We start from the raw sequence: 27,977 nt of genomic DNA, 5'->3' as shown, positions 1-27,977 counted from the left end.
TCTCTACGACTACCGCTGGGAAAATCCTCTTCAGTCTCCCCAACTTGATTTTCACCGAAATTAATCCGACCACTTCGACATCTCGATAATTCCCGTCACATCTTGCAATCAATCTTCCGTTGAACGGCAGTACAGCCGACCGTGGCTGCAACGTCTGGAAAGCATCCAGTCGGAGCAAGTTGCCCGCAATCTTGTCGTCAAGTTTTTTGTCCATGTACACGCCATTTGCGAACGCATGCACAAACTTCCTGCGAGTGTCAACGGCCCTCTTTGCCAACAGGATCGGCCAATACGCCAAAACTTTTGTGGACCGGCTCGGCTAGCTGGTTTTCCTCTTTAACTTTGCTCGTTGCTCTTGGGACTTCTGAGTTTCTGCCCCCGTCAAGCACAACTTTCAAGTGATGTGCGATCATTTCTTCGCAGTCTTCGGAGATCATCTCAACCACTCCTTCCCTTCCAGTCCAAAGCACCCCTCTATGACGTTCGAGGAGCATCCCTTGTCGTCCTTCCAATTGTTTGAGGCTCAGCACCACCCCGACTTCTATCTCAGTAGCCGCCACCACAACGACATCCAGTCGCTCGGTGAATGTCCCAATCTGCACATCCACTTTTGCCTGGCTCGAAACAACAACGTCACTAACCTGATTATCCCACCACTCGTGAATTTTCCCGTTGAACGCCTCAAGCTGAGGTGAAGATTCCAGGATCATGAAAGCACATACATCCATCATGTGGACTGCAGTAGCCTCTTCCAGCACCATCCGAACTAGGAGGTTGTCCACAAACCCATTAAGCAAGTGTTGTTTCGGGTTAACCTCATTTGGCCCTTCAGCCGCTTCCAGCAGCATTCCACTGCCCGATGAATCGTCGTTATCATTTCGTCTCGAATAAGTTATAGTCGTTAAATCGGGTTCGGTCATCGTGGTTCGTTGGCTAACCATACTTGTATTCGGCTTCTTCGATTCTTCCGAATCTCTCATCGTCATCTTCTTCGTAGTCCCAACTGCTTCCTCGTTCAGCCGATTGTCACTGTTTTTGGTATTTTCTCGAATTTCACTGAGACTGGCTGCGTAGCATCAGTCTCGTGGCAGATGGCTGACTTTTTGTCGCTCACAAATAGACCACGGCACTCTTTGAGCTCCCGAGCACTGAGGACCACATCGGAGTCAAGCACGCCATTGCCGACAACAATCAAGGAGAACACCTCCTGGAAACTTTCAAATTCATTCTTCGCCCTGATGTATCCAAGGGTCTCAATTTTTCTCGTTGAAGGTTGCTTACATTTTTCCACTGAACCTCCGGACAGTGGCAGCGAACCCGAAGAGCTCGAGCAGTCCTTCAGATATCAGATTGCAATCTGCCGTATTGTCAATCTGGATATCCGCTACCTCGCCGCAGACTCTGCCACAAATGAAAGCTCGTCTCTTGTCAGCCCATTCGAGTCTGGGTGCACCCAATTCTCGTGCCGAGACTCTCGGACCGTCGGAGTGGGCTATACTCTTCCACATCCTGCTTTCGTCCAAGGGAGGGCCTATATCTTCCAGCAATGGCACCGAACTACCGCCTGCATGAATACAGCGCCGCTGATAGTCCACCCTGATTTCTGATTTTCTCTTTAGTGTGCTGAGACTGATCAACATAGGTACGAACAAGTTCTCGACAACAATAACTGCTGTTTTCTCGGTTATTGATCGTATCTCCAACTTCATGAACGTCCAGCCATTAATGACAGCGCTATCATGCCTTGGACCGCAGTAGCTCTTCAGTTCCGAATTCGAACAACTCACACTCACTAGTTTGGTTCCCAGCAGAAACACATCGCCAACACTCGTTTTGAACAATACTTCGTTTGCTGCTAGGTTGCCCCACACCATTTACTTCGTCGCGCCTTAGTCTACTCTTCGTCAAACACTCGTCGCTGCTGAATCCAAAGATCGTTATTCGCTCGATAAAAAAAGCCCAACCAGGAGAGCCATTGTAGATTCTTTTTCCGGGTAGTCGTCTCCTCTAAGGACGCTTTCACTCTACTTTACGGCCGAATAGTTTCTCCCTTTTATACCGTGGATTAGCGGGGGACACCACGACACGATATGATCCACAATCCCGAAAGGGTTCTGCTGATGGTTAGACTAAATTGGCCGATCAAAGGATTGCGCGACTTCGCCCTTATTTTCTGCTCTTTTCGGCTCTCCTTTTACGCTTCTCGCTAGTTCAGCAAATCGTGGGCACAATGAGTAAGTTCTCGATCGCAAAGGAAATGAAACAATTTACAGTGCCCTTAATGAGCTAACTACTATTTAGCAACTTCTATATTGAAGCCCGCGTCCCGTTCCGTTCAATCGCTCATCAGTTTTCAGTTGAGTCGGTTCAAAACTCGCCTACTCTAGCATAGCAGCGACACAGGAAAAATTCTTTGCCTTTCGATAATGCGAAAAGACAAAAATTGAAGACCCGGAAACGCTGGTTACGTCATCACATGAAAACAAGACATCACAACACAAGAAAAAGAACCGCCAGCTGGTCTGAGTCAACCAGAGATCATCCTGGAAGAAAACTTCATTCCAATTAACGAAAGTTCAACTATGAGAAGAGGCGCAAGATTCCGAATACGGGAGGATGGTAAAAACATTGTTGCGAGGACCGAACAAAGAGACAGCGAGAGAGAGGAAAGAGACGCGTTTAACACAAGCGAGGGAGGAATAACACACACTACTATTAGGGGAACAGCCATTTGGTGAAAATTGAATACCCGAACTATTTCAAATCTAGGAACACATGGGAGGAACACGAGACGAGAATGACAAACACAGACGGAACATTTTCTTGGAAAAAGGGCGAAAAATGGATTTTGAAGGAGGAAGAAAATCTCCCAGACAAGAGAAAGAACAACCAGGCCCTAGCAAGAACAAAGATTTAAAACAAATGTTTTTGACCTCAAAACCGGGACAATTTTATCACTAAGCGAATGAAAATTTCTGAACAAAAATTACTCAAGCAAACCCCAGAAGAGACGATAACGAGATACAGACGTTTTACGGCGGTTCTCCGAAAGGACCAAAGTTTGCGGTCTCTGATGCATTTCGTAAAGGCATGGGATTCGGAATTGATCAAACAATCATACGGCCAGTTCTTTTACAATATCCGACACCGATTGTGCGTCCGCGACGAGCGCTTTATCATCGACGACTGGGTGGTAATACCAACGACACTGCGGGGCACAGTGCTGGAGAGCGTCCAACTGACACAGCAGGAGACTGACGCATTGCAAGATATAGCCGAGGACATCTGGTTTTCTCACATCCACCCGGAAAAAGTGGCAAGTGAACAAAAATTCAAATGATGCAGAAAGCAAGGTGAAAATTTTAAGTAAGTTATAGAAAAACAACACCATCCGAAGTTAGATAAGGGTGTTAACCCAATTTACTTAACTGGTACCCTTACTGCAGAACAACTCGACTAAGCGAGTTTGTGGCATACAAATTAGCCAGACATAATAAAAACTATCGGTTTTGAGACGTTGAAAATTTAAATGCACCGGCCCATCCGATGTTTGTGGAGACAAGAGAGAGCAATTATGCAAAAGGTAAGGAAACCAAGAATACCAACCAGAACAAAATAGTGAACCAGCAGGAGCAGAGCACCAGCAAGCAGCAAGATATCACAAAGGGGGAGAGCCAGCACGGAAAGAGAATAAGCGCAGACGCCAACACAAAAAGCTAGCAGTTGAACGTACCAGCTTCATCGGCGTCGGATTTGGAAATCTCACTTTCATTGTCGGATAACGAAGCCGCACAAGAACCGGTAACTAAAAAGCAGTTCACCAAGAATACGCCGCTGTCAACCAGGGTGTCAACAAAAATATGCAGTGCCTCTCATATGCAGTGCCTCCCCGCGTTAGGATTGAGTCGTTCGCAGGCAATCTGCGGTAATCAGCGATCTCACCTCGGCGAGAGTCGGAAGATACATCTACCATTGGTATCAATACTAAACTGCAGGCGATTTTCCGTGAGGAATTTTGCTTAACGCCTCCTCGGTGTAATAACAGAGGTTGGGTAATACGGTCCAGTAAGCCATACCTGTAAAAATCCTGCCTACATTTAAACCAATGAGAGAAACCAATCGGAAACAGGAGCGACCGGCCCGAGACAATGTTTTGGTTAGGCAGCAACCGCGGAAGTTTGGAAATTGGAATTGTAGGACCCTTAGGGGGTTGGAAGGAGGAGAGTTAGAGCAGCTGATGCTTGAGCGGCATTTTGATGCCCTGGGTTTATGCGAGACCCGCTTAAGTAGCGACGGAGTCTCTGATCTTGGTAGAAACTACACTATTGTGTGCGCGAGCGACCCCGAGAGGAAAGGCAGAAACGGGGTTGCTCTAATTTTTAATTCGTTGAAACTGAAACTAATCAGGCATAGGTGCCAAAGTGACCGAGTTATGGTAGCCTGGTTGAGTAGTCGCATCAATAGTTAAACGTTTAAAATAGTCGTTTGTTACAGTCCCACTAACCCTGATGATGAGAAAGGTGAAAAACGGGTTGATTGCTTCTACGCTGATCTCTTCAGAGTAATGAAAGACGGCATCCCCAGCCGTAAAGTTGGATCTCATACTCTGATATTTGGAGATTTGAATGCGAGAATCAGTAAGGAGCAACTGACCAAAATGAGACCACTAGCTGGTGCCTGGTCTGCCTACCAAGAAACAAACTCAAACGGTGAGAAACTGCTAGAGTTTTGTTCGACACACGATTTAAAAATCGTGAACACGTTATTCAAGAAGCCTTTAAGTAGGCTTATAACGTGGCGTCACCCCAGAGGCTCAGGTGCTGTCATCGATTATATCTTGTCCGATCGGAACACGGTCTGGAGAGATATGAGAGCCAGTTGGGGAGGTAGTACCGGGCATCACTCAGATCATGCTAAACTTGTAGGCGTGGTCTTACCCCCGAAAGAACCAGGCAAAATGGCGTTTGACGGTGAAAGTTTTCTCAGAAAAAGCTTAAAAAGGAAGTCTCCTGGACTACGGTCCAAAATCAATACCTGTCTGAAATCTGCCCAAGGTCGCTCGTTCCTAACATCAGATAACCGCTTGTCCCACACTGACACCATTGAGAGCTTCAATAGAACTCTTAAGGAGTTGGTGTGCAATGTCCATGCCAGGTTACCGGTTCCGGAACCTGAGGAAAAAGAGGGTACATTCTTTGAGTATTTAAATACTGAAAAACGTTTGGTATTTAAAGAAAGGAGAAGTGTACATCGTCAGGTTCTAAACAACAGAACTGACGAATTGGTTGCTGCAAGAAAAAGGCTAAACTTGAAGTGCAACAAGTTGAGGAAGTTTGTCCAAAATGAGATGTTAGAGAGTGGTCGGGAAGGGTTTCAAGACAAGCACGTCCTCGGACAAACGCGTGAAGCGTTTAAGGTGTTGAAAGAGACTCTTAGGAGTGTTCGCCTGAGTTGGTTGGAGAGGAGGAGCAAAGGTGAAGTCAGTAATGTGAAGTTTCAAAGGCATTATGAGAATCTGTTTACGAACAGACCGGCGAGTGAAAAGTTTGTTGAAAGGTCACTTCCAGGTGCAGATAATGGACCTCCTTAAGGAGCAGAGGTACTACAAGCCTTGAGAAAAATTAACACGGGCAAGGCTCCTTCTTAAGTTGCTCGAGAAGATAATTCTCAAGCCTCTCACAAGAATTTTCACTGATATCTGGCTTGAACCGGGGAAAGTTCCCCAAATTTGGAGGGACGCAGTAGTACTCAATCTGTTCAAGAAAGGAAGCAGAGCAGAACCGAATAATTACCGGAGCATCTTCCTTCTTGACCAAATTGGCAAAGTGTTCGCAAAGGTGATTGCAAATAGGGTGAATAAGCAGCTGCCCAAGATCTCACCTTATCAATTTGGGTTCCGAAGCCACAGGTCAACGGGCCAAGCTATCTTGGCAATTAGATGTTTGCTGCAAAGAAAGATTGAGAACCAGCAACCTCTTTGTATGACTTTCATCGACCTGAAGAAGGCTTTTGACTCAATTGATAGGGAAGTGCTGTTTATTGCCCTAAGGGATTTTGGAATCCCAGGAGATATCATCAGTTTGATTGAAGCGCTCCACACCAAACCCATCGGCAAGCTTGATAAGGATAACACCTTTGTAGTGAACCGAGGGGTGAGGCAAGGGTGCGTTTTAGGCCCACTGTTGTTTATCATCCTTTTTGACTTCCTCCTAAGTAAGACCAGTGGGGAGAAAAGAAACTTTGCATACGCTGATGATCTGGCTTTGATCTCTGATAACCAGGCAAATGCTACCAAGTCGCTGAATGAGATGGCAAAAACTTTTGGATTGGCTCAATTAGAAATCTCTGTCGAGAAAACTAAAAGTATTGTAATTAACACCAAAGACAATACTAATGTCCCTATCAATGTACTCAGTGAACAGGTAGAACAGGTCAATCACTTTGAGTACCTCGGCAGCATCATAGCATCTGATGGGAGCGCTGACAAGGCTATCAGCGCTCGCATTTCTACGACAAGAATAGCAATGTTACGTCTTAGACCGGCCTTGGTGTCTAAAAGGTTGACACTAAGGAACAAGGGTCTCCTAATTGAGACATTCTAAAGCCTGTCCTGCTATACGGCTTAGAGACCCTTGTCATCAGATGCACCGATCTTGGTAGATTAGAAGCGGTTATACACCGCGCTAAAAGAATGTGTCTCAGGCTAGAAACCAGAAACGAAATGAAACTAAAAGAACTGAATGAAAAAGTAAAAACAACGCCAGTCGCTTACCAACTATGCAGGAGAAGCGTACAACTGTATGCTTCCTTTAAAAACATCGGGGCCGATAGCTTGAATGAACTACTTGAAGGTGCTAAAGTTTGGCAAAAAGATTGGGTTAGGCAGCTCAGGGCTGATCTTGACAACCATGGGCTCAAGACCAAGTGCGACCAGGATAACTGGTTACATAATCCGACAAACAAACTTAAGTTCACAGACGGTGGGGATTTTAAAGCAAATGCTATCGGAAAGAGGTCGCAAACAATTCAATGTGCTAATGAAAACTGTGGTAGAATGTTTCATAGCAAAAAAGAGATGTACCGGCATCTCAGAGACAATCATTCACCCTCGGTCCAGACCTCCGCTAGTAGTGAAAGTGAAATTGAAACTAAAGGAAATGAAAGAACTGTAACTAAAGGAACTGAGGGAACTGTAACTAAAGGAACTGAGGGAACTGTAACTAAAGGAATTGAAAGAACTGCAGAGATCCCCCAGCAGCCCAGCGACGGGGGGTCCAAAAAGGGTAAATTCGACTGCCCTCTGTCCGACTGTAACAAGACTTATGTCTATGTCAGCGGTTGGACAAAGCACATGCAAAACTGTCACCCGCATGTGAAACTGATCAGCGCATCAGAATCGACCGTCTCAGCACCGCAACTGAGTCGGCAACCCTTCGCATCAAACCAAGACACTAGCACAGGTGATGAGGTGCTAAAGTGTCCGCTCTGCTCCTACCGGTGCTCGGTTAGAAAGTCAATGATCAATCACTGTTATGTGAAGCACCGATACTCCTGGGTCAAAGCGAGCCCAATGCCCAAGCCGCCAAGTCATGTTGGCGTTGTCCCGGTGCGTACAATCAATAGGCAAAATTGTGCAGATTGTAGCGTCATGACCACCACTGCTACCTCGGAAAGGTAGAACGGGTTCCCGGTGGTGACTTTCATTTCGTTTGAATCAGTTCTAATGAGTTGATAAAGTCAGAACCATTGCCCCTGGCCTTGACCAGCTGGAGTGCAGATGGGAGGAACTTATTACGAACAAGGATCTCACGAACAGAATCGGAAACCCAACGCCGATCATAAACGTCCAGAAGGTGTGAATGAAACAAACCCCTCAACCGTCGCCCAGCCGGGAAACACCATCACCCAAAGATTTAGTCGATGCAATTACAATCACGGATGGCCCCGCGGATCTAGCAGATGTTAAAGCTTGTCTCGAATTTCTACAGACGTTAGGAACCAAACCTTCAGAAAATGACGAATGAGAGGTCATCAAAGTTTCATCTGGAAAGTAGTCGAGGGGGTGGAGAAACAACCCAATACGAACAGAGGAGTGGTGAATGACGAAAACGACAACAACAAAAATCAAGAAGAAAAAAGTGCAGCAAAAGGTCATATAAATCCTTGATAAAACAATGAAAAACTTTTTTTCTTTTCGAGTTAGCCGCGGGAGTGTTGTCCATCCGGATTTACAAATTAACTGTTGTTTTTATTATTTGTAAACTCACCTTAAGTTATTTATGTTCAGCCTTGAAAGCCAAGTAAGTTAAGTGATCTTCCCGGCACCTGCGAACATGCAGTCGGTGCATGCTTGGCGTGTATTCAGTGTCGATCTTTATATCTGAACAATAGACTTTGAAATACATCTTTTTTTACTCGAACCCATAACGACCAAGTGGAGGGATCTTCCAACTGGCGTAGATGACCAGGTTTACCTAGGACTTATAATGAGAGTAGAACAGTCACATCCGCATTTAAAACTGCTGTGTCTGAGTTTGATTCACGATGTGTAGTGCGTTTTAATGCTATATATTTTAAGAAGTGAATGTTGGGGCTTTTCTCAATTTAATTTAGCAGTAATAGTTCACAATTCAAAAGCGGTCCACTGACATTCAAATCTTCTTTTTTTGCACAAAACATTTTAAAATCTTGCTTCTCTAGTATTTGCGTCGACCATTGATAGTTTTTCCACCAAAAATCCACCCAGGTACCACGATTAATGATCGGAATGGTTCGCGTCATATATCACATTTAAATTCTGTCAGCAGTGAGTCGAACGACTTTAAAAAACTTTCAAAGGTTGTCCCAGTATTGAGAAAAAACGGTTGGAATTTTTTGTTCCGACTTTCGATACGAAAGTAACGGAATATTTGTGCTCGGGGTGGGTTTTTTTTTTCTTCAGACAAATTTCGACTTTTTAACTAGCCATTTTTGACGGATTTTTTAACATCATTCGAAAGGTATTGTTGTCCTGAGCTCAAATTTGAAAAGATATTTCACCTGTGATCATTTTTCGTAAAGTTCCGAGGGTTTAAAGATTGCCATTTTGGCCAATTTGGGACAATTAACGCGCGATATATTTCGCGCTATTAACGCGTAAGCGGAGAGTTAATCCGTCTTAGAAATCGTTCCAAGTTGGTTAAAAGAAGCTTGTGCCATAATTGGTTTGTTACAAGGAGCGAAATCTATCCTTTTGTACTTTGTATGGCGTGTGGGGGGATGATTTTCATAACATATTCTTTTTTTTTTTTGATTCTTGTTTTATTTCATTGAATTTTTAAATGTTATTACTGCTCCATAAACCTTAAAAGGCAGTCTGAACATTCAGGGCTTCGCCCTGATACGAGCAGTCTTGTTTAGTCTTAGTTCTTAATCTAATTTCGAGCGAGATAAGCGATTGAGTAACGTTTTTTATATGAAATTTGGTTTTTCAAGTATTACGAAATGCTGTTACGAAATGGCAGCACAAAATTTACGTTCTGAAAATTTAGTTTCTCAATTTTGTTTAAAAAAAATTAGGTTTAAGAAGTAAAAGCCCCAATAGCCTCCTCGACTTTTATCTCCACATTTTGACCTGAAGAGTTTTGGGTAGCTGCTGGGCGCCACTAAAAGTTTACTCGGCAGTAAGAAAAGAAAGCAACCAGGTAGGGTAGCTTGAATCTGAAGCGACCAAAACATTGTCATGGGCGTATAAAAAAGAACTAAGTGCCCCCCAGGTTTCTCTTAAATTCGATATCGATGGAAGCATTTTTAAGCGGGGCCAAGTAGTCAAATTCTTCTGTATTCTTCTCGATCATCCAGCGCGTTACGCAAGAGAAGGGAAGCTGTTGCTCCATGAACAATTACTTACTCGAAAATAAAGAGCTCAAGATCGATTAAGGGGACTAAAACGACGGTCTGCTTGAGAAGGTTATTTATTCTATGCTGAGATATATCTGATAAAAGAGAGTTATTAAAACTATTCATACGAGTCATACGATCAAGTGTGTATGTGAAATTTTTATTACAACTACAAAACATTTTAAACTCGTAATAGGCATGATCTCAAGCAAAAATTGCGCATTAGTAGGCGTTGAGAAAATTGAAAAGCAAATGAAACGATCATGTTATTTATATACAGAAGATATAAAACACCTGCTCATCGACTCAAAACTCTTTCCCTTCTAAATTCCCTGCATGAGACCACAATTTGTAACAGGCGACGATTCTTAACACGCAACATGCGACAGTTGCGAACAATTAATTGCGTATGTGGGTGATTACACTTGCCAGCTTGCGAGCGTTAGTGTATTAGTACGAAGCTTCTTTTTTCTAACCTATATCGTTAGCTTTTTTGCTTTGGTGGCTTTTTTGCTTTAATCACGATCTGTAGCCTTGGAAAGTTTAGAGCCAAACCGTTCTGGAGTCAAACGTGATAGTAAAGAGAAAAAAATTTACTCGGAGCTTATGAGAGATGGTTCATTCAAGGCAGTAGCCAAACTACTAAAATATAAATAACTGGCGAGAATCGTCAGCAGAAATGATTTATCAATTCAGTTTCTGCCACATTTTAATTAAATTGCTCTTAATTCTCAGCTAGCAACCTCTGTTCATGATTCGGGGATGGCAACATATTATTGTTCCGACTTTCGATACGAAAGTAACGGAATATTTGTGCTCAGGGTGGGTTTTTTTTTCTTCAGACAAATTTCGACTTTTTAACTAGCCATTTTTGACGGAATTTTTTTTATATCATTCGAAAGGTATTGTTGTCCTGAGCTCAAATTTGAAAAGATATTTCACCTGTGATCATTTTTCGTAAAGTTACGGGGGTTTAAAGATTGCCATTTTGGCCAATTTGGGACAATTAACGCGCGATATATTTTGCGCTATTACCGCGTAAGCGGAGAGTTAATCAGCCTTAGAAATCGTTCCAAATTGGTTAAAAGAAGCTTGTTTGCCATAATTGGTTTGTTACAAGGAGCGAAATCTATCCTTTTGTACTTTATATGGCGTGTGGGGGGATGATTTTCATTAAAAAAATTTTTAAATTTTAGAAAAAATTTTTTTTTCATTTTATTTTATTTTATTGAATTTTTTAATGTTATTACTGCTCCATAAACCTTAAAGGGCAGTCGGAACATTCAGGGCTTAGCCCTGATACGAGCAGTCTTGTTTATTTCCTCTGCAGAAGGCAGATTAGATGTGTTGGAGCGAAATACATCTCGGCATGCTAATGGAACCTTTAAGATATGTCCTTCATTGTTTTAACAAATGTTTAAATTACATGCTATGGATAACCATCACACAGTATCAATAGCTTTTTTGTCGCCGTTTTTCCACTTACTCTCTTGAGAGGCTGTTTTTTCGTTTTGTATGAGCAACTTGAGAGAAAGTCAACCGCTTGGAGTAGCCAGATATAAGACCAATGAAAACTAAATCATAGTGAAACTTTTAAATGTGCTCGTCCTTATATATCAGATGGCGATTTGGAATTGGAGTTCAAAAGCCTAATTGACCAAACAGATGAAGATTTTCTGACTGTTCCCTGTTTCAAATATTGCAAGAAAAATTGAATTGCCCTGAAGACCCGAGCAACGCAGAGGCATGAAGCCACTTCTCCTCCAAAGCTGTGGAACCAGTTTGAAAGACCTTGGACCAGAATCAAAAACCAAACAAACAACTCCGTAGAAGGTGTGAATTGGCTATCCGAAAAATAATGGGATGTGAACTCCCGACGAGTCACAAATTTAATCAGAAAAATGCGACCAAAGTAAAAAAAACTAAAACGAAAACATGCTCAAACGCAGGGGCGGATTTGGGGGGGGGGGGGGGGGGGGGGGGCGGACGCTTTTCTTTCAGGAATTCGACCCCCTGCCGACCAAAAGGGTCCCCCTTTGATACTTTTTAAGAAATTCATTTTTGGCCGACCGACCCTAAAATTTTTCTAAAGGCGCCTTGGGCGCCAATAAATACTAACTTTGAGGGGGAGCGCGCGCCAAAAAAACGCGATTTTTTTGTCAATTTTTTTCAATAAGTGCCAAAAAACGGCTTTTTGGCTGTTTTTTTTTCAAAATTTTGCCTGCGGCGCAGAAAATTTTGTCATAAAAGGGGCAAAACAATAAACAATGCTTTGGTAGAGCTCAAAAAATCTATTTGGTCGACCTAAAAAAAAACAACGCCCCCCCCCTCTCGAGAAAATCCTAGATACGCCCCTGCTCAAACGGATAACATTCGGGTTATGGAGAAAAGCCACCAAAACAGTAAACTACGAGAAAACCCATCTCGATTGTCTCGAAATTTTATCAAAACAACCGAATCAATATTTTGAGAGATTTGATTTAACTTAGATTTCTAAGACAATTTAATATTTGTTTTTGATGTCAATTTAACTTCTGTTTTTTTTTCTAATTATTCCATCTCAAAGAGAACGGCGTTACAACTTGTCGCTTAATACCAAAAATTGCCTTGTACGACTAGTCTCTTTCTCAATTTTAATATGAATTACCGCTTAACCATTTGTTTGTACTTTTGAGAAAGTGCCCGCTAGATTCGACCCCGTTGCTAGTAATGGACGAAACTTCATGTGCCAGGGTTTTTTTTTCTGCGTCTCTGAAAATTATTGAAAAATTTCTTTAAGATTATTCATCAAAATAGTTCACACCATTTTCGACAAGACATGAAAACCTGGTGATAAAATCGGTACGAATTAATTTTAATTATATCAAGTAAACATGCTTATTTGTTTTAAAAAATCAAAATTACTCAGAGCTGAAAGTTATTTAACAGGGGGCAAACATGTAGAGTAGAAAGGAGTATTCATTTAGTGGAATGGGAGCATGCCCTAAAGATAGTTAGTTAAAACTGTTTTTAGGTTATCATGCTTAGGTTATCATGCTTTGGAGTTTTTTACACAGTTTGTTCAAATATGTTCACTGTTTAACTACAATAAACATCACGCTGTACAAAGTAGTCGCAAGCAAGTAAGCCGAGCCAACTACGCCGTCGAAAATTCTCACAACGTTCTCCAGTCGCTTTTTCTTGTTTTCGAATGCTTGTTGCATAAAATCCTCGTACTTTTCTCGTTTCTTCTCCGGATGGAGAACTGAGGTTGCAGTTGAATCCCGTCTCCCAGACGGCTCCGATAGACTCGTGACGTCATCTGGCAGTTTTGTATTCATAGTCACCACTGAGGAACCGCCAGGAAATATTTTTCTGAAGTTCTCCGCAACTGTCGGGTTCAGATGCTGGATCCAAAAACTCACATTTATAGACATAGTCGCAAGTAGAATTGAGAAACCGGACAGGAAAATGCTGACTAGAAAGTAGTTGCAGATATTGGGAATAGTCTTTGAGGTTTCCGGGACAAAATCGATCACGATGATTAAGTTCACGCAGAGTGCCAAGGTGACAGTGACTCCGAACCCGACTCGTTCTCCGAGGTTGTTGGGGATGAAAAAGGTGAGGCTGCTGAGGGCTAGAAGGACTGAGTTGGGGAGGATGATGTTTCGGATGTAGAATGAGTTCATGCGGCCATAGTTGATAGTGAATCGGAGGGAGCTGAACTTCCCAGTGGAGTACACACTCTCTGATCGCTCACAAGATGTATCTAAATCCAAAAAAAAAGCCATCTTGGCTTCTCTATATAACTGCTCTGTTGTCTTTAAAACTATTTTAATTGAAAAGGGTTTTTCGCGCGCCTTAGTCTCTTTTTGTGCTTATGCGCTGTTAGAAAACTTGTAGTGTTGGTCTGTCTGAGACAAGTAGTTGTGGTAAAAAATAGGCAAGGGGGACTTCTTGAAACTGTACTGTGTAGGTGGTTCATGAATTGCTTGTAGTAACGCTACATTGTCTTAATTAGGGGAGGTAAGTTTGCACTGAGTAGACTATTGAAAGTGCATTACAAATAACAGAAACGAAAAAAGTTTGTTGAAACATTAAGTTAATGCTTTACAGATGAGTGAATATCGGAAGCTTAACGCTTGCGAGATTTTCAGTTGACTGTGGGTAAACCACCAACATTTGATGGAGACTCTCTGGATTTCACGCAAAAGTGAAAAATATTAGATAGTTAATTTCAATTTTTTCCCCTGTCGTTCTCATAGACTGACTAGAAAGGCAGAATATCTTCAAAAATGTGGAGTTTTATGTTTGAAATATTTCTTTTCCAGCCAAAATTTTCAAGGCTATAAGGTGTTTTTGAAAGATTAGATTTAGTCTATCTTTTCGACCATCATGTATATGTAGACGAATTTCAAATTTTTAGCACTCCTTAATGAAAATGGCAGCATTAGCAATTGTCCCTTTTAATATCAAAGGCCCGTTACTTCATGTCAAGCTCAGCAAAAAGTATTGTTTTCTCGATCGTGACTAGGGGCATGTCTCGGAACTTCTTGAGAGGAGCATATGGTATTTGGTAGGCTCAAATTCCTTAGAAAAGCGAGTCTGCCCCCCCCCCCCTCCACCCTAAATCCGCCACACCTCCCATTGATCGTGACTATAGTTTTTTCGCGTGGAAGCTATATGTTCGACTGAAGATTGCCAGTGAGCACTGCAACTAACCCAACAGTTTCCACTGGGTGTGGTCCGCGTAGGATGAGGTGTCGAAGGTGGGGCTGCTGCAGAAGATGTCAATCTCGGTGGCCTTGTACTGCCAAGAGCCGATGTCAATTTTGCACTCCTGTTTGTCGAACGGGAAGTTGGTCACATCCATCGTACATGTAGTCTCCAGAGCTGCATGTGGAGGTGTTATTATCAAGCAAACAAATCTGACTTTAATATAGTTTCATTTTCACAATTCAAATTTCATCAATCGGACCCAATTTTGGCGGGTAAGGGGAAGGAAGGGTGATGAACTTGTTCCCAAGAGCTGACGGTCAGATATGTTTTGCGAAAGTGAACTTAGAAGAGGAGTTTCGGTTACCACTCTCTTGGAAATCGACCCTATATGGTTATCTAAAGGACCATTAAAGTTGTGTTCAAACGCACGCTGATAAAACCTCATTTGATAAACAAAAGTTTGCAAGGTCATCCTTACAGCACATTTTTTGATCATAAAAAAACCAGCTCTCCAAAAAATCTTATGTTTTTGTTTGCCCTCACTTCAAACAATCTTTACACTCTTTTTAACGATATTAGATATTTTTTCTGCTCGGATTTAACCAAAGTCCAGCAGGAAATATATAGCCGGAGTATCTTAAAGAAAAAAGAACATTAAAACAATTTTCATCAGTGTGTGCTTGAGTATAATGGGTCCTATGGGGTTGAGCCAGGTGACAGAGCCAGCGTGGGTGACAGAGAGAGGAACAGTCTTGGCATACTTGATCGAGTCATACACTCCAATGTCGTTGTAAGGAAGCAAGTCAGGGGTCCAGATAAACGCCTGGGCTACTCTGATTACCTCGATGCCCTAAGCAATTTTCCAATATAAGAGACATCGACTTATGTTTTTTCAACGTATATCCAAGTTTAGAGGCAAGGAGCATTAGCTCAACGATATCCGAAACCTAGAAAATCGTTTCAAATTTTTCGTGTTGGCAATTTAATCCAAACTAAGTTTTGTAAGCTTCTTTGGAGCTAAGCGAGTTTTTTTATTCGCGCTATGAAGTCATAACTTTGCTTTAAAATTTTCAAAGAGAATACATGAAGAAGAAGAAAGAACACTTGAATTACTATACAATAAAAAGCCGAGGCATCAGTGTAGCAAAGTGTAAATAATAAAATTGGTTATAAATTCATTGGTTACATCAAACAAAAACAAAACATCAGAAAACAAGCAATAAACAAAACAAAAAAAAACAAAATCGGTTACAGTTCGGAAATTGGTTGATTAAAGTATATGAAGTTTCGGATACTATAGAAAATTAAAGATTTAAGAATTAGGAACAAGCTGGTAATAAAACTTTACAAACAATTTTACAGATAGTCCAATTATACAACGTATATGCAGAGTATATACAGTTTCTCTTTCAAGCAATGTGTGAAAAATTAAACTGAATTAAAAAATATAGAACTAGCAAAAACGGTAATCACGCCACGTATTTGTATTAGTACATATAGGATTGTTTCTCAATTCACTCACGTAAAATTCTTTCAATTTTTTCTTGAATTCTGTTTTCGATTTTTCTAAATTGCGCAAAATTATGGGCAGTGAATTCCATTTTTTAGAAGTCAAATGAAAAAATGATTTTTGTAGAGAAGCAGTCGAACAATGTTTGTCAAAAATAATTTGTTTCGTTCTTTCGTTGAGCCTATAATTGGCAGTCGGTAGTCTCAGTGTATTTTCAAAAGCCTTCTTTTTGTTTGTAAGATATTGGTATAAGTATGTTATACACTTTAACTCAATTCTTTTCTCGATTCCAATGAACGATTTGCTAATGCGAAGAAGGGAAGAAGATTTAAAATTCGATCTGAAATATGTTCTTTTTAGCGCCCAGTTCAACTGTTTCTCCAGAGATAGCATCAAAGTAGCATTAATTTGTTGTAAAAAAATTGCTGAATAATCTAAATGTGATAAAACAAGACAATGAAGCAAGGCAACTAATGATAATGTCGGCAGTTGTTGTCCAATTGTATCAATAGTTTTAATCCCTTGGGCCATTTTTTGGAGAATTGTTTTGATTTGAGCATGAAAAGATAAACTTGAATCAAGAATTATGCCTAAATATTTGCATTCTGATTTTTTGGCTACATAATGCCCACTAATTACTAGTTTATCAGTATCCACATTTTTGCTATCATTTTTTTGACAAAATGTTATAAATTCCGATTTAGATGCATTCAGATTCAATTGGTTCTCTGCAAAAAATTCCGTTAGATTATTGAGTGATTTTTGCAATCGATTCAAAGCATCCTCAGAAATTATAGAAGAGGAAAAAACCATACAGTCGTCAGCATATTGAACTAAAGTACAACCCTCATATAATCGCTCTTGTATGTCATTAACATAAATATTGAACAACAACGGACCAAGTACCGTTCCTTGTGGGACACCTCGTTTTATTTCAATCCAGTCTGAAAAAATTCCATTGACGTTTACTCTTTGAATACGTTTGTTTAGGAAGCTAGCAATTAAAGCATTTGCTCCATTTGAAAAACCGAGAGAAAGCATTTTTTCAATTAAAACTTCATGCGAAATAGAATCAAAAGCCTTGGACAGATCTAATAAAGCTGCATGTACGATTTTTTTTGAATCTATTTGATTTCGAATACTTTCTGTCACATAAACAAGAGCATCTTGTGTTGAAATGTTTTTGCGAAATCCGAATTGAAATGGTGTCATTATTTGAAATTTGTCAAGATGTTCTGTTATTTGGGCATGTAAAATTTTTTCAAAAATTTTAGAAAAAGCACAAGTTATTGATATTGGCCGATAATTTTTTGCATCCATTGGGTCATCTTTTTTGAACAAAGGGGTTACGTTTGCTTTTTTCAGTTCGATCGGGAAAATGTTCTCATCTAAGCAAGTATTTATGACAAAAGTTAAATGTGGAACTATAACTGATTGACCGTCAATGATTGCCCAAGCAGGTACGGTACAAGGTCCGAGAGGTTTTCCAACATTGATTTTTCGAACTATATCAAAGCATTGCTTCACTGTAATGTGTTGAAAATGAAAAGATGCAGATTCAGAGGCAGATTTGTTGTAATTCGGAGGCTTTTTAGCGCCGAAAAATTCGCCTAAGTTTGAAAAAATATAATTTAAATGATTGGCAATTTTTTTGTCTTGGGTTATCATTTCACTGAAGGAATTTCGTAGAACTGTAATTCGATGGTTGCCAGAACATGTACCTCTAACTTGGTTAATATATTTCCATTTTTGTTGGATAGTGCTGAGAAGTGAAAAACAATTTTTTGAATGATCGAATTGTTTACTTCTAATCAATTTGCTCATTTGATTACGTAAAAACTGGTACTTTGACCAATTATCGCTTGTGCTTTGACTGCGATATGATCTGAGTGAATTCTGTTTCTTAGTCAACAATTGCTGACATTCTGAATCGAACCATTCCGTTTTCAACACGTTTTTTGGTTTAAAATTACGAACAAATTTTTTTTCGATAGGAGCATGTTGCTGTAGAGCACAAGAAATTAAATAAATCATCGTCGAGAACATGTTTTGTGCGTCTGTACATTGATATAAGAGATACCAAGGAAGAGCGGAGAGTGAATTGCAAAATTCATTTTTCTGATAATTTTTCTTATTGAAAGTCGTAATTATCCTCGGTAAAATTTTGCCGCATTTTATATCCGTCAAAATAAATGAAGCAAAATGGTCGGTTTTATAAGGTGTATCAAAACAAAACTCAATGCCGTTTGTTTCATAGTCACTGATTATGTAGTCGATATGAGTTTTTGTTGAGGAACTAATTCTGGTCTCATCGTTTGGACAAAAAACCTTCAATCCATATGGAATAATTATAGAATCTAAATTTTCTTTTTCTTTGCTATCCAGATAATTTATGTTATAATCACCCAAAAGCGTAATTTTATTAGAAACTGAAAAAGCATTATCTATGTTAAGCGTTAATTGTTCCAAAAAATCAATAAAGTTTGATCTGCTTGGGTTATAACACAAATTAACTAACATTTTTTCTTTACTCGAAATGTTAAATGTAGATTTGCACTCAACCCACACTGACTCATATTTTTCTTTATCAAATAAATTTAGATCAGGCCTCAATTTCGGAGCCAATTTGACTGGTATATATAACAAAACGCCACCGCCTTTCTTTTTTACCGCTGATTGCCTATCATATCTGAACATCGCATGCGTTCTAGGTTGGAAATTCCATAAATTGTCACTATCTTCTTTTTTAAGCCACGTTTCGGAAATTCCTATAATTGTGTTTTCGCCCATATCATCAAGAAATTTTTTCAATTGCATCCGTTTTCTAATAATACTTTGAAAATTCAAATGAACAAATTTAAGATTTGCACAATTTTTTGAGCAGATACCGTAGACTGTTTCAATGGTTTCGATAGGACCAGGGTTTTTTTCAACATCCCCACTTTGGGTCAGTAACAACGCGAAAAGGAAAAGATGAGTCAGTGTGGTAGCTCTCCGCTTGAGAGGCAGTCATTTATTCCAATTAGCGTAGTTACATGTTTAAAATGTCGCGATTTACTGTTTCTCACGCGTTCCAGCAATGCAGAAATTTTGTGCCCACCAAATCCTCTCGCCAACACATTTTCCGATATTTGTTCCCCATTGATTCTGTTAACAATTGAGTCTCCCAGTAATAGGCCAGAATATTCTCCTTCTCGTGGTAAAAATAAATGTTTTCGTTGCTGGTCGAATTTTTCTTCTTGAATATTGGTTGCTTGTATTTTGATTTCTTGGTTATTCTTGCTTTCTTGGTTATTTTCGCTTCGTTTGTTCTGATTTCTGCTCCGAGTTCCAATCTTGCTCCATTCGTTTTCAAATTTGTTTTCTGTAATTTTCGAATTGCCCGTGTTTTTAAAATTTTCTAGATCAAAAAATTTGTTTCCTCTTTCTTCCTCTTTCGTTGATACAGTTAAGTTTTCGATAATTCGTTTAAAATAAGTAACATTTTCGACTAAGTCTTTATACAGCTCGTATTTCAATTCGTCGTTCAGATTTCGGAAAGTTTCGAGGTCAAACATGTTGGCGATTAAAAGCGAAATTAAAAATAAGACATTAAAATGAACCGACTGATCGCTAGAAATTTAATTTGGTTGTGATGATTGCGAAAGTACATTTATTATTGCGAAATTACATTTATTATTGCGAAAAAAATAATCATTGTTCCGACTTTCGATACGAAAGTAACGGAATATTTGTGCTCGGGGTGGGTTTTTTTTCTTCTGTGATAATCCCTAAATCTTATCTGAAAACTAGACTAATAATACAGTTGAATTAATAGTAAAGTTTAATAAGTAAGTATGGATCAAAGAATAGAAGATAACTATAATCTCTCAATAGTTAACACAGAGTGAGTCTCAGTCTTTAGCACCATCAAGTTGTTAGAACAATCAACGTGATTGACAGGTCTTTAATTAGTGTTATTCAAATGATCTCTAACATTAATAATAATAATAAGTTATAACGTCCTCTATCTTAGGTGGTCTACTCACTACCACCACATTTCCCCCTCTAAAAAATTTCAACAACGTTTGAAATTCTCTTACAAGATCACAATAAACAAAATTCAGTCAATGAGTTTAAAAGTTTTTGGGATTAAGTTTTCTTTCCTTGTAGTTGTTCCAATTTGCTAGTCGAGAATGTTGGTCTCCTTAGTTTCCTTCTCGGTGATGGTGACGTAGTATCTTCTGATGATAACGGAATTTCCCCTGGCGAAATTGGAATAGTTTGTGACCCTTGTTTCTCTTCTACGTTTTTGACCGAATGTTTTAGTGGGCTTCCAATTGTGTCTGCCGCTTGCTTCTGCCCGACGACCTTGAGTTGTTCGACACTTGTGAATCGTTATCGCCTTCTCCGTTTCTTTTCTCCCTTTTCTTCTCTGGTTTCCTTCTATCTGCTGATTTATTTTCCTCCGATTTCTTCTCCGTCGTTTCTGATGTTACTCCCATCTTCCCGTCTGATTTTTCTTCCTTGTTCTGTGAAGTATTTAGCTTCTCTGTTGCCGTCTTACTCTGAGTTCCATCCATACTGTCTTGCGTCTTCTCCTTCTCTGTTGTCGGTACTGAGGGAATTGGACAGTTTGTGCTTTCTTCCGTTTGATTCTCAATTTGCGTTTCTTATTTTCCGGCTGGTATTATGGAGATTGGACATTCTTCTGTCGACTGTGCCTCTAATTTCTTTTCTGCTGGTAGTAATACTTGCACCTCGTGTTCTGGAGAGCTGCTTGATGACATGGTTAGGTCTATCACTCCTCCACTTGGTACTTCTTCAAGTACGTTTGGCGATGTTACATATCTACAAGCTAAAGTTGGCGGGTTCTTTCTCGCTGTCTTCGTCAACGTGGAATATAGTTTCATCGTCTTCGCATGTAGTCTATTCAGTTTCTCGAATGGCCTGTCAAGTGCCATATTCTCCGTGTCTGAATTTTCTGTTGACGTTGAAACCGGTGAGACGTCTGGTCTCGGCAGGATATGAACCGGTCTGTTTGATCCACTTGAGCTGCTCTGATGTAATGGTTTCCTCGGCGTGCTTGCGGCTGGTGTCTTTTTTCCTAAACTTGAACAATATGCTGACTTGAATTTCGGTTTATGTAATATGTGGTTTTTCCTAATTACTTTCCATTTTCAGTAATGTAAGTATTATTAGTGACTTTAACAATTTTCCCGTTAAACCGCTTGAATAAAGGACGTCCCGATTTCTTGTCTAATATTTTCTGGTATACCACTGCTTTCTCCGGATAGTGAATAAGATCGAATTCTAGGTTACTTGTTTTTGTCCTGTGCTCTGGCACCTCCGGTCCTACTCTAAATCTTAGAGTTCCTTGATTCAAGTCGCTTCTGAGGCTTGCTTCTAATAATAGGTTTCTTTCAGTCAGTTGTCTCAATGCCTCAGATCCCTCCTTGTGTGAAAGATGTCTCCTGTGCAATTTCCAGTCCGATGCTGCCTTTGCCAGATTTTCCAATGCCCTGATACTCTCTGGCTCTTCTCCATTCCTCTTCATGTTTGGTGACACGTCTCTGCTTGTCATCCCTTTCTTCACCACCTTTAATCTAGTCCTTGAGTCCGCCGATTCTCGCATCTCCTCCGGCTTCAATAGTGATCTCTCCAGTCTCTGTTGATCTAGATTTAACGAACATTTTAGTTTATATCTGAAATTAGACCATTCCGTATTCGGTTTCCGTCCGAAATGAAGTTCGAAAGGTGACTTCTTAAGGATGCTGTGTCGTGATATTCGAATATCTTCCAAAATTGACTTGACTGCTGTTTGTATATCCTCAAAATTTGGGTCCAATTGCATTGTGCCTAATTTTCTTTTTATGGTTTGGATACATCTTTCTACTAATCCACACCCCCGATGGTCTCCTACTGGGCAAAAGATTTGATTTATTCCCTTCGATTTACAAAATTCTGCTAGTTTCGCATTTTTGAATCCCGAATATTGATCTGTCCTTAAATTCTTTGGTATGGTATGTTGGTGTATGTAGTTTTTTAAGAATTTGAGTATTTTTTCGCTCCCCGACTTCCTGGTGATCTTGGCAGAAGGGTATTTCGAAAATCGATCAATAGCGACTATTAAGAATAGTTTCTTTCCCTTAGAATCGAACATTGGGCCAGCACTTCTATTTGTAATTCCTCGTTCACCTCTGATAATTCTGGTAACGGTTCTGCCGAATTGAATGTTTTAGACGTTTTAAGGTACTTACCATACGCTGAACATGATCTGCAGGTTTGGCATAAATCAATGATCTCCCTATGCATTTTCGGCCACCACAGATATTGTGCCGCGTCCACCATTGCCTCCTGTCCTGGGTGTGTTCTGCGCAATCGGGCCATTACTGCTTTCCTCAGACAAGTTGGTATTGCCACTCTATTGTCAATAACGATGCAGTCGTTGATTACCGAGGCGTCGTCCCAAAAGTTTGCCATGTAGCTGCCCAATCTCAAGAATCCTTTTCTATCCTTTGCTAGGATGTGTTTCCTTAGTTGGCCTAACTGGCTGTCTTCCGTCGTGAGTTCCCCAATAGATCTGCATCGAGTATGTTATGGAGGCCTGTGGTGAATGATTTCTTGTTTGTGTTCACTGGAGCTCCTTGTTCTTTCTTCTTTCCAACTTTATCTGCTATGATGTTGACCCTCACTGTCTTTTTCATTCTGTTAGTTCTGAAGTTTGCCAGCATTCGAGCGTAGTTCATCTTGTTCTTATTTACGATACTGATCCTTTTCCTTTTCCTGCTCTCGGTTATCATCTCCACTGTCTGTCATATTTCTGCTCTATTTCTTTCCTCAATCGGGTTTTCCATCTGTTTTATGGATGGCAGGATTAATTTACTCAATTTCCTCTGAAAATATTGTTTTGTTGAATTGATTATGAATTTATTTGAGCTAGTGATGTTTAAGTTTAAGGTCGGGGACAATGAATTTTGCATATTTTTGGCTGAATATAACTCCCTTGCTTCTGATTGGTTGGATTTTGTTACGACGCCCTCTCATGGTGAACTGGTTAGATATGGCGAAGTTGTGAATAAATTAAAAATTGACGAATCTGATTGGTTACAATTTTTACCGCATGATTTTCCGATCTGTACTTGAGAAATGTGAATTTGCATACATTGATCTGATTGGATAGTGTCAGTTCCGCATGACGATGCGCCCTCTTGCGGATGTGTGAACATTTGCATATTTGATCCTGATTGGTTGATACTTGTTCCTTCCGCATCGGATGTTTTGTTACTTTTTGCGGTTCTGCATCGAGGATCTGATTGGATAACTTTTTTGTACGAGATATCGACGCCCCCTTGCGGTGCTTCGGAAAGTGGGTGTTTTCCTTCTTTGAAATTATCCTGTTTTCCTCTCGGTGGGCCTTGACTAATTGGATTTTTTCAGTTTCTTTTGTCGGCGCTGGAGTGTTAATCACCCTACATGCCTCATCAAAGTTTTCGATGTCTTTGACTACAAACTGTTCGTCGTATTTTGATGTAGGTGGTGCCTCAAATTTAGGGCTTCTTGATAAGTATTCTGCCATTCCTATTTTAGCTCCTGCGATTTGAGAAATTGTATATTCATATGGTAGCATTCTGTCTGCCCATCTTGTCAGCCTGGATTGGTATGTTTTGTTGCCCCGATTTTCTGATAATGCTGTGACTATGGCCTTGTGGTCGGTTATTATTTGGAATTGGTTTCCCAATAAATAATTTCTAAAGAATTCACATGACCATACCACCGCTAGTAGTTCGAGCTCGTTAGTGCTGTACTTTTGTTCAGCTGCATTCAAAAATCTTGATGTGAATGCGATTGGTACCCATTTGTCCGGTTCCAATTCTTGCTCTAATGCAGCCCCCAATCCTTTGTGACTGGCGTCACATTTAATCCTGCATTGTTTGGTGGCATCGTAATGGTGCATTTTTGTTATGTTGGCGATTAGTTCCAGGGTTTTCTTAAATGCGTTGTTTGCTTCTTCACTCCAAATGAATTTTTCTTTGTTATCCGCCTTCACTGATGGGCGTAATGGTTCGGTGTGTTTTTGGAGATTGGGTATAAATCTGGACATGTGATTTAAAATACCCATGAATGATCTCAGTTGTTTCAGAGATTTTGGCGGTTGTAATGCCATTACTGCTTCTATCTTCGAGTATTTTGGTCTCACTCCTGTCTCATCTATCTCGAATCCCAGCCAGATTAATTTTGTTTTTGAAAATTCACATTTGCTGAGTTTTAGCGCAAATCCTTCTTTGTCTAACTTTGACAGGACTTTGTCAACTGTTTCATTGTGTTCCGTGACTGAACCTTTTGATACTATTAGTATGTCATCTAAGAAACAGATGACTCCTTGAATTCCTTGGATTGTGTTGTCCATTGCTTTCTGGAATTCCTTTGGCATGTCTGTTAGTCCATAAAATCCGGTTTTGAATCTGTACGTTCCAGTAAATTCCCCGCATACGATGCTGAAGTTACAGTGTTTGCTCACGAATTCGTCTAATGGGAGTTGACTGAATGCGTACTTTAGATCTAGTGACGTAAACCAGACTGTGCCTTCTGTCTTGGCTGTAATTATTTGAGCTGCTGAGTGGAGTAGTTCTAATAAATTTGGCATCTGAAATTTATTTTTGAAGATCTGTGAGCTCATTGGTTTTGCGTCCATTGCTAATTTCACCGTGCCGTCCTTTTTTTGCCGTTATGACTACTGGAGCTACGAAATGATCACTTGTGCATTTATCAAGTTTTACTATTGCGAAAAAAATAATTATTGTTCCGACTTTCGATACGAAAGTAACGGAATATTTGTGCTCGGGGTGGGTTTTTTTTTCTTCAGACAAATTTCGACTTTTTAACTAGCCATTTTTGACGGAATTTTTTTATTTCATTCAAAAGGTATTGTTGTCCTGAGCTCAAATTTGAAAAGATATTTCACCTGTGAGCATTTGTCGTAAAGTTATGGGGATTTAAAGATTGCCATTTTGGCCAACTTGGGACAATTAACGCGCGATATATTTCGCGCTATTAACGCGTAAGCGGAGAGTTCGTCTTAAAATTCGTCTTAAAATTGTTCCAAATTGGTTGAAAGAAGCTTATTTGCCATAATTGAATTGTTATAAGGAGCTAAATCTATCGTTTTGTACATTAAATGGCGTGTGGGGGGATGATTTTCATTAAAAAAAAATCAAATTAAAAAAAAAAAATTTATTTTATTACATTTAATTTTTAATGATATTACTGCTCCATAAAACCTTAAAAGGCAGTCGGAACATTCAGGGCTTCGCCCTGATACGAGCAGTCTTGTTTATTTCGCAAATACATATAACCATCGGCGGTGAAAAAATTGTTTTCCTCAAACTTTTGATTAAACTTTAGTTTCTTGGTTTGAGAAGACTAATTCATCAACTTCTTAAGTCGTACTTTGAATACCGCAAACAGTATATTGAAGTTGTGGGACATAAAACAGGAAAAAATGGATGCCACAAAGTTCAATACCGCGACCTTTGCTATTTATCATTTACCTCAATGATTTTTTGGTCATTGAACAAAGCAACGTCAGACTTGTTATTTATGCAAATGACACAATACTAAAAACGAGCAAAAAAAATTCAGCAAGCAATGCATATGCATCAGAGAATTTTAGGCATTGCAAATACATGGCTATCGGAAGTTAAACTAAACTTGAGTAAAAAAAAGAAACAGTTTTCTTTGATGAGAAAACCAATGGACAAAAAAGAAAAACTTCAATGCTTTGAATACAAAGGCGTTAACAAAATTTGAATCTAAGCTTTCATAATCACAACGAATAAATAAGAAAAAATGCATGCTTCAGTTCTTTGGAATCTTTTATCAAATAGGCAAATTCTTATGCTCAAAACAATTGACCATAGAGTAAAAAACTAAATTCAAGCAGTTCTGCAAAAAAAAATTACCTCTGAAAAAACTGTTTTGCATATAAAAATTAGAGAAGTGTTCAACATGATTATCTTTTTTTCCAATTTTGATAAATTTTTATCAGAACAGCAACTAGGGAACAAGTTAACAACTTCATTCACATTTAATTATTTCACATTGTAGAATTATTTTTTGGATAAGAGGCATTTGAAGGTTTTTAAAGACTTAAATAATGGAAGATTCATTAAATTTAAATTGAGAAAAGCAGTGTTTTTTTTTCAATTTCTAGATCTCGGTTCTTATCTACACTGCAGAATTATAAAAACAGAAAATGCAGGTGCAAAACAGTCAATCTTTTTTCTGAATTGAAGCGCCAGAAAAGTGACGTCCTCTCAATCTATATTTTTGTCAGCGAATAAATAAGAACCCTGTAAAAATTAGAGTAATCCTAGATTGGGAACAGTTTTAATATGGTTATTATTGAGCCTTTCTAAAAATTTTAAAACATTTTTTGGTCTCTTTTTTTAAAGAATTTTCTGTGGCCCAAAATGATGCAATTTTGATTTTTAAAAAAAGCATTTTTCAATAAGTTTGTCATATGAAATATTAATACCTAGGGACCAAGGTAACATCCCCTAAAACGATGTATTAAGGAGGAAAAAACGATTTATAAATGAGGATGTTAACTTGGTTCTAAGAACATTGTACAGGCAGCGCTGAGACATTTTTCCCACATAAATGTTGAGGAGGAAGATCTCTCAACTTGATCTTATGAGGGGCAGGATGTTAATTTGATCCACGATTATCAGTTTCCCTCTTGTACCTCATAATCTGCTGGATCCCACTGGATGAACTGGTCCTGCCAGTAGAGTCTCTGCCAGATGAGAGTGGAGAGGGTCTCCAGTTTGACATCGAACCCCACCAGCTGATACAGTGCAGCTCCAAATGTCAAATTCACGACTCCTAATAAATCGATGCAAGTTCTTCTCAGTTTCATCTATCTTATTAGTTTATGAACGCTTGGATGTCTTAGAAACGTAAATGGCTTAAACGTTTTGCAATATGCTGAGCCTAGCTTCGTCAAATTTTTTCGTTCTGATTCGTAGGCGGAAAATGTAGCTTCTTTCGTATTTATTCACTGATAACCAAGTTTTCATCTGCTACTCAAGTTCTTCTTTGCGGCCTTTTACTTAAAGTTCGACAATTTTCGTAGATCGATAAAGTAATCAGTTTTTTTATAATTTGTTCCATTAATTTTGAAAATCTCAACCAGATATAAAACATCCGACACCTTTCTGCTCAGAGCTCTTAAGTGGTTTTGTTTATCAATCAAGCTATCAGTTTTCTAGATGAAGGACGAGGGCACTGCAACCTTGTTCGAGGTGTCCTGGTTTTATGCATCACTTTACTTTCAGTTATAAGCTGAGGAGGGACTGCATCCTTGTTCGAGGTGTCCTGTTTTAATGCATCACTTTACTTTCATTTATAAGCTGAGGATGGACTGCCTCCTTGTTCGAGGTGTCCTGTTTTTATGCATCACTTTACTTTCAGTTATAAGCTGAGGAGGGACTGCATCCTTGTTCGAGGTGGCCTGTTTTTATGCATCACTTTACTTTCAGTCATAAGCTGAGGAGGGACTGCATCCTTGTTCGAGGTGTCCTGTTTTTATGCATCAGTTTACTTTCTGTTATAAGCTGAGGAGGGACTGCATCCTTGTTCGAGGTGTCCTGTTTTTATGCATCACTTTACTTTCAGTTATAAGCTGAGGAGGGACTGCATCCTTGTTCGAGGTGTCCTGTTTTTATGCATCAGTTTACTTTCTGTTATAAGCTGAGGATGGACTGCCTCCTTGTTCGAGGTGTCCTGTTTTTATGCATCACTTTACTTTCAGTTATAAGCTGAGGAGGGACTGCATCCTTGTTCGAGGTGGCCTGTTTTTATGCATCACTTTACTTTCAGTCATAAGCTGAGGAGGGACTGCATCCTT

At 39.7% G+C, this 27,977-nt stretch overlaps 2 protein-coding genes and 1 long non-coding RNA gene across 3 annotated transcripts in view; 1 reads left to right on the top strand and 2 right to left on the bottom strand.

The window, feature by feature from the left end:
* LOC134842870 (programmed cell death protein 6-like) overlaps positions 1–27,977 on the top strand; it is a 417,453-nt gene that overhangs the window by 301,113 nt on the left and 88,363 nt on the right. The gene's annotated exons all lie outside the window — the stretch shown is intronic.
* LOC134842726 (neuronal acetylcholine receptor subunit alpha-7-like) lies at positions 12,762–14,776 on the bottom strand. The gene is made up of 2 exons (XM_063859191.1): positions 14,581–14,776; positions 12,762–13,627 (listed from the first exon to the last, which is right to left on the bottom strand). Exons 1-2 carry the CDS (start codon positions 14,729–14,731, stop codon positions 12,951–12,953), a joined length of 828 nt encoding a protein of 275 aa, XP_063715261.1. The 5' UTR covers positions 14,732–14,776; the 3' UTR covers positions 12,762–12,950.
* Positions 15,251–27,977, bottom strand: part of LOC134842934 (uncharacterized) — a 49,173-nt gene continuing 36,446 nt past the window's right edge. The window contains exons 2-3 of the long non-coding RNA XR_010162572.1: positions 26,814–26,953; positions 15,251–15,427 (exon numbers count right to left, since the gene is read on the bottom strand). This is a non-coding gene — a long non-coding RNA (uncharacterized LOC134842934). The remainder of the gene's footprint in view (positions 15,428–26,813; positions 26,954–27,977) is intronic.

This window comes from Symsagittifera roscoffensis, chromosome 3 (assembly GCF_963678635.1).
Source record: "Symsagittifera roscoffensis chromosome 3, txSymRosc1.1, whole genome shotgun sequence".
Lineage (NCBI taxonomy): Eukaryota > Metazoa > Xenacoelomorpha > Acoela > Convolutidae > Symsagittifera > Symsagittifera roscoffensis.
The sequence above is the reverse complement of the archived record's forward strand: the minus strand, read 5'-3'. Positions and strand labels throughout refer to the sequence as shown.

Bases quoted from the DNA above. Each gene is read 5' to 3' on its own strand.
- LOC134842726 (XM_063859191.1), bottom strand. From the start codon at position 14,731: ATGGATGTGACCAACTTCCCGTTCGACAAACAGGAGTGCAAAATTGAC. The intron at 13,628-14,580 runs GTTAGTTGCAGT...TTTTGGATTTAG, and splicing joins CACCCAGTGGAAACTGTTGG to ATACATCTTGTGAGCGATCA.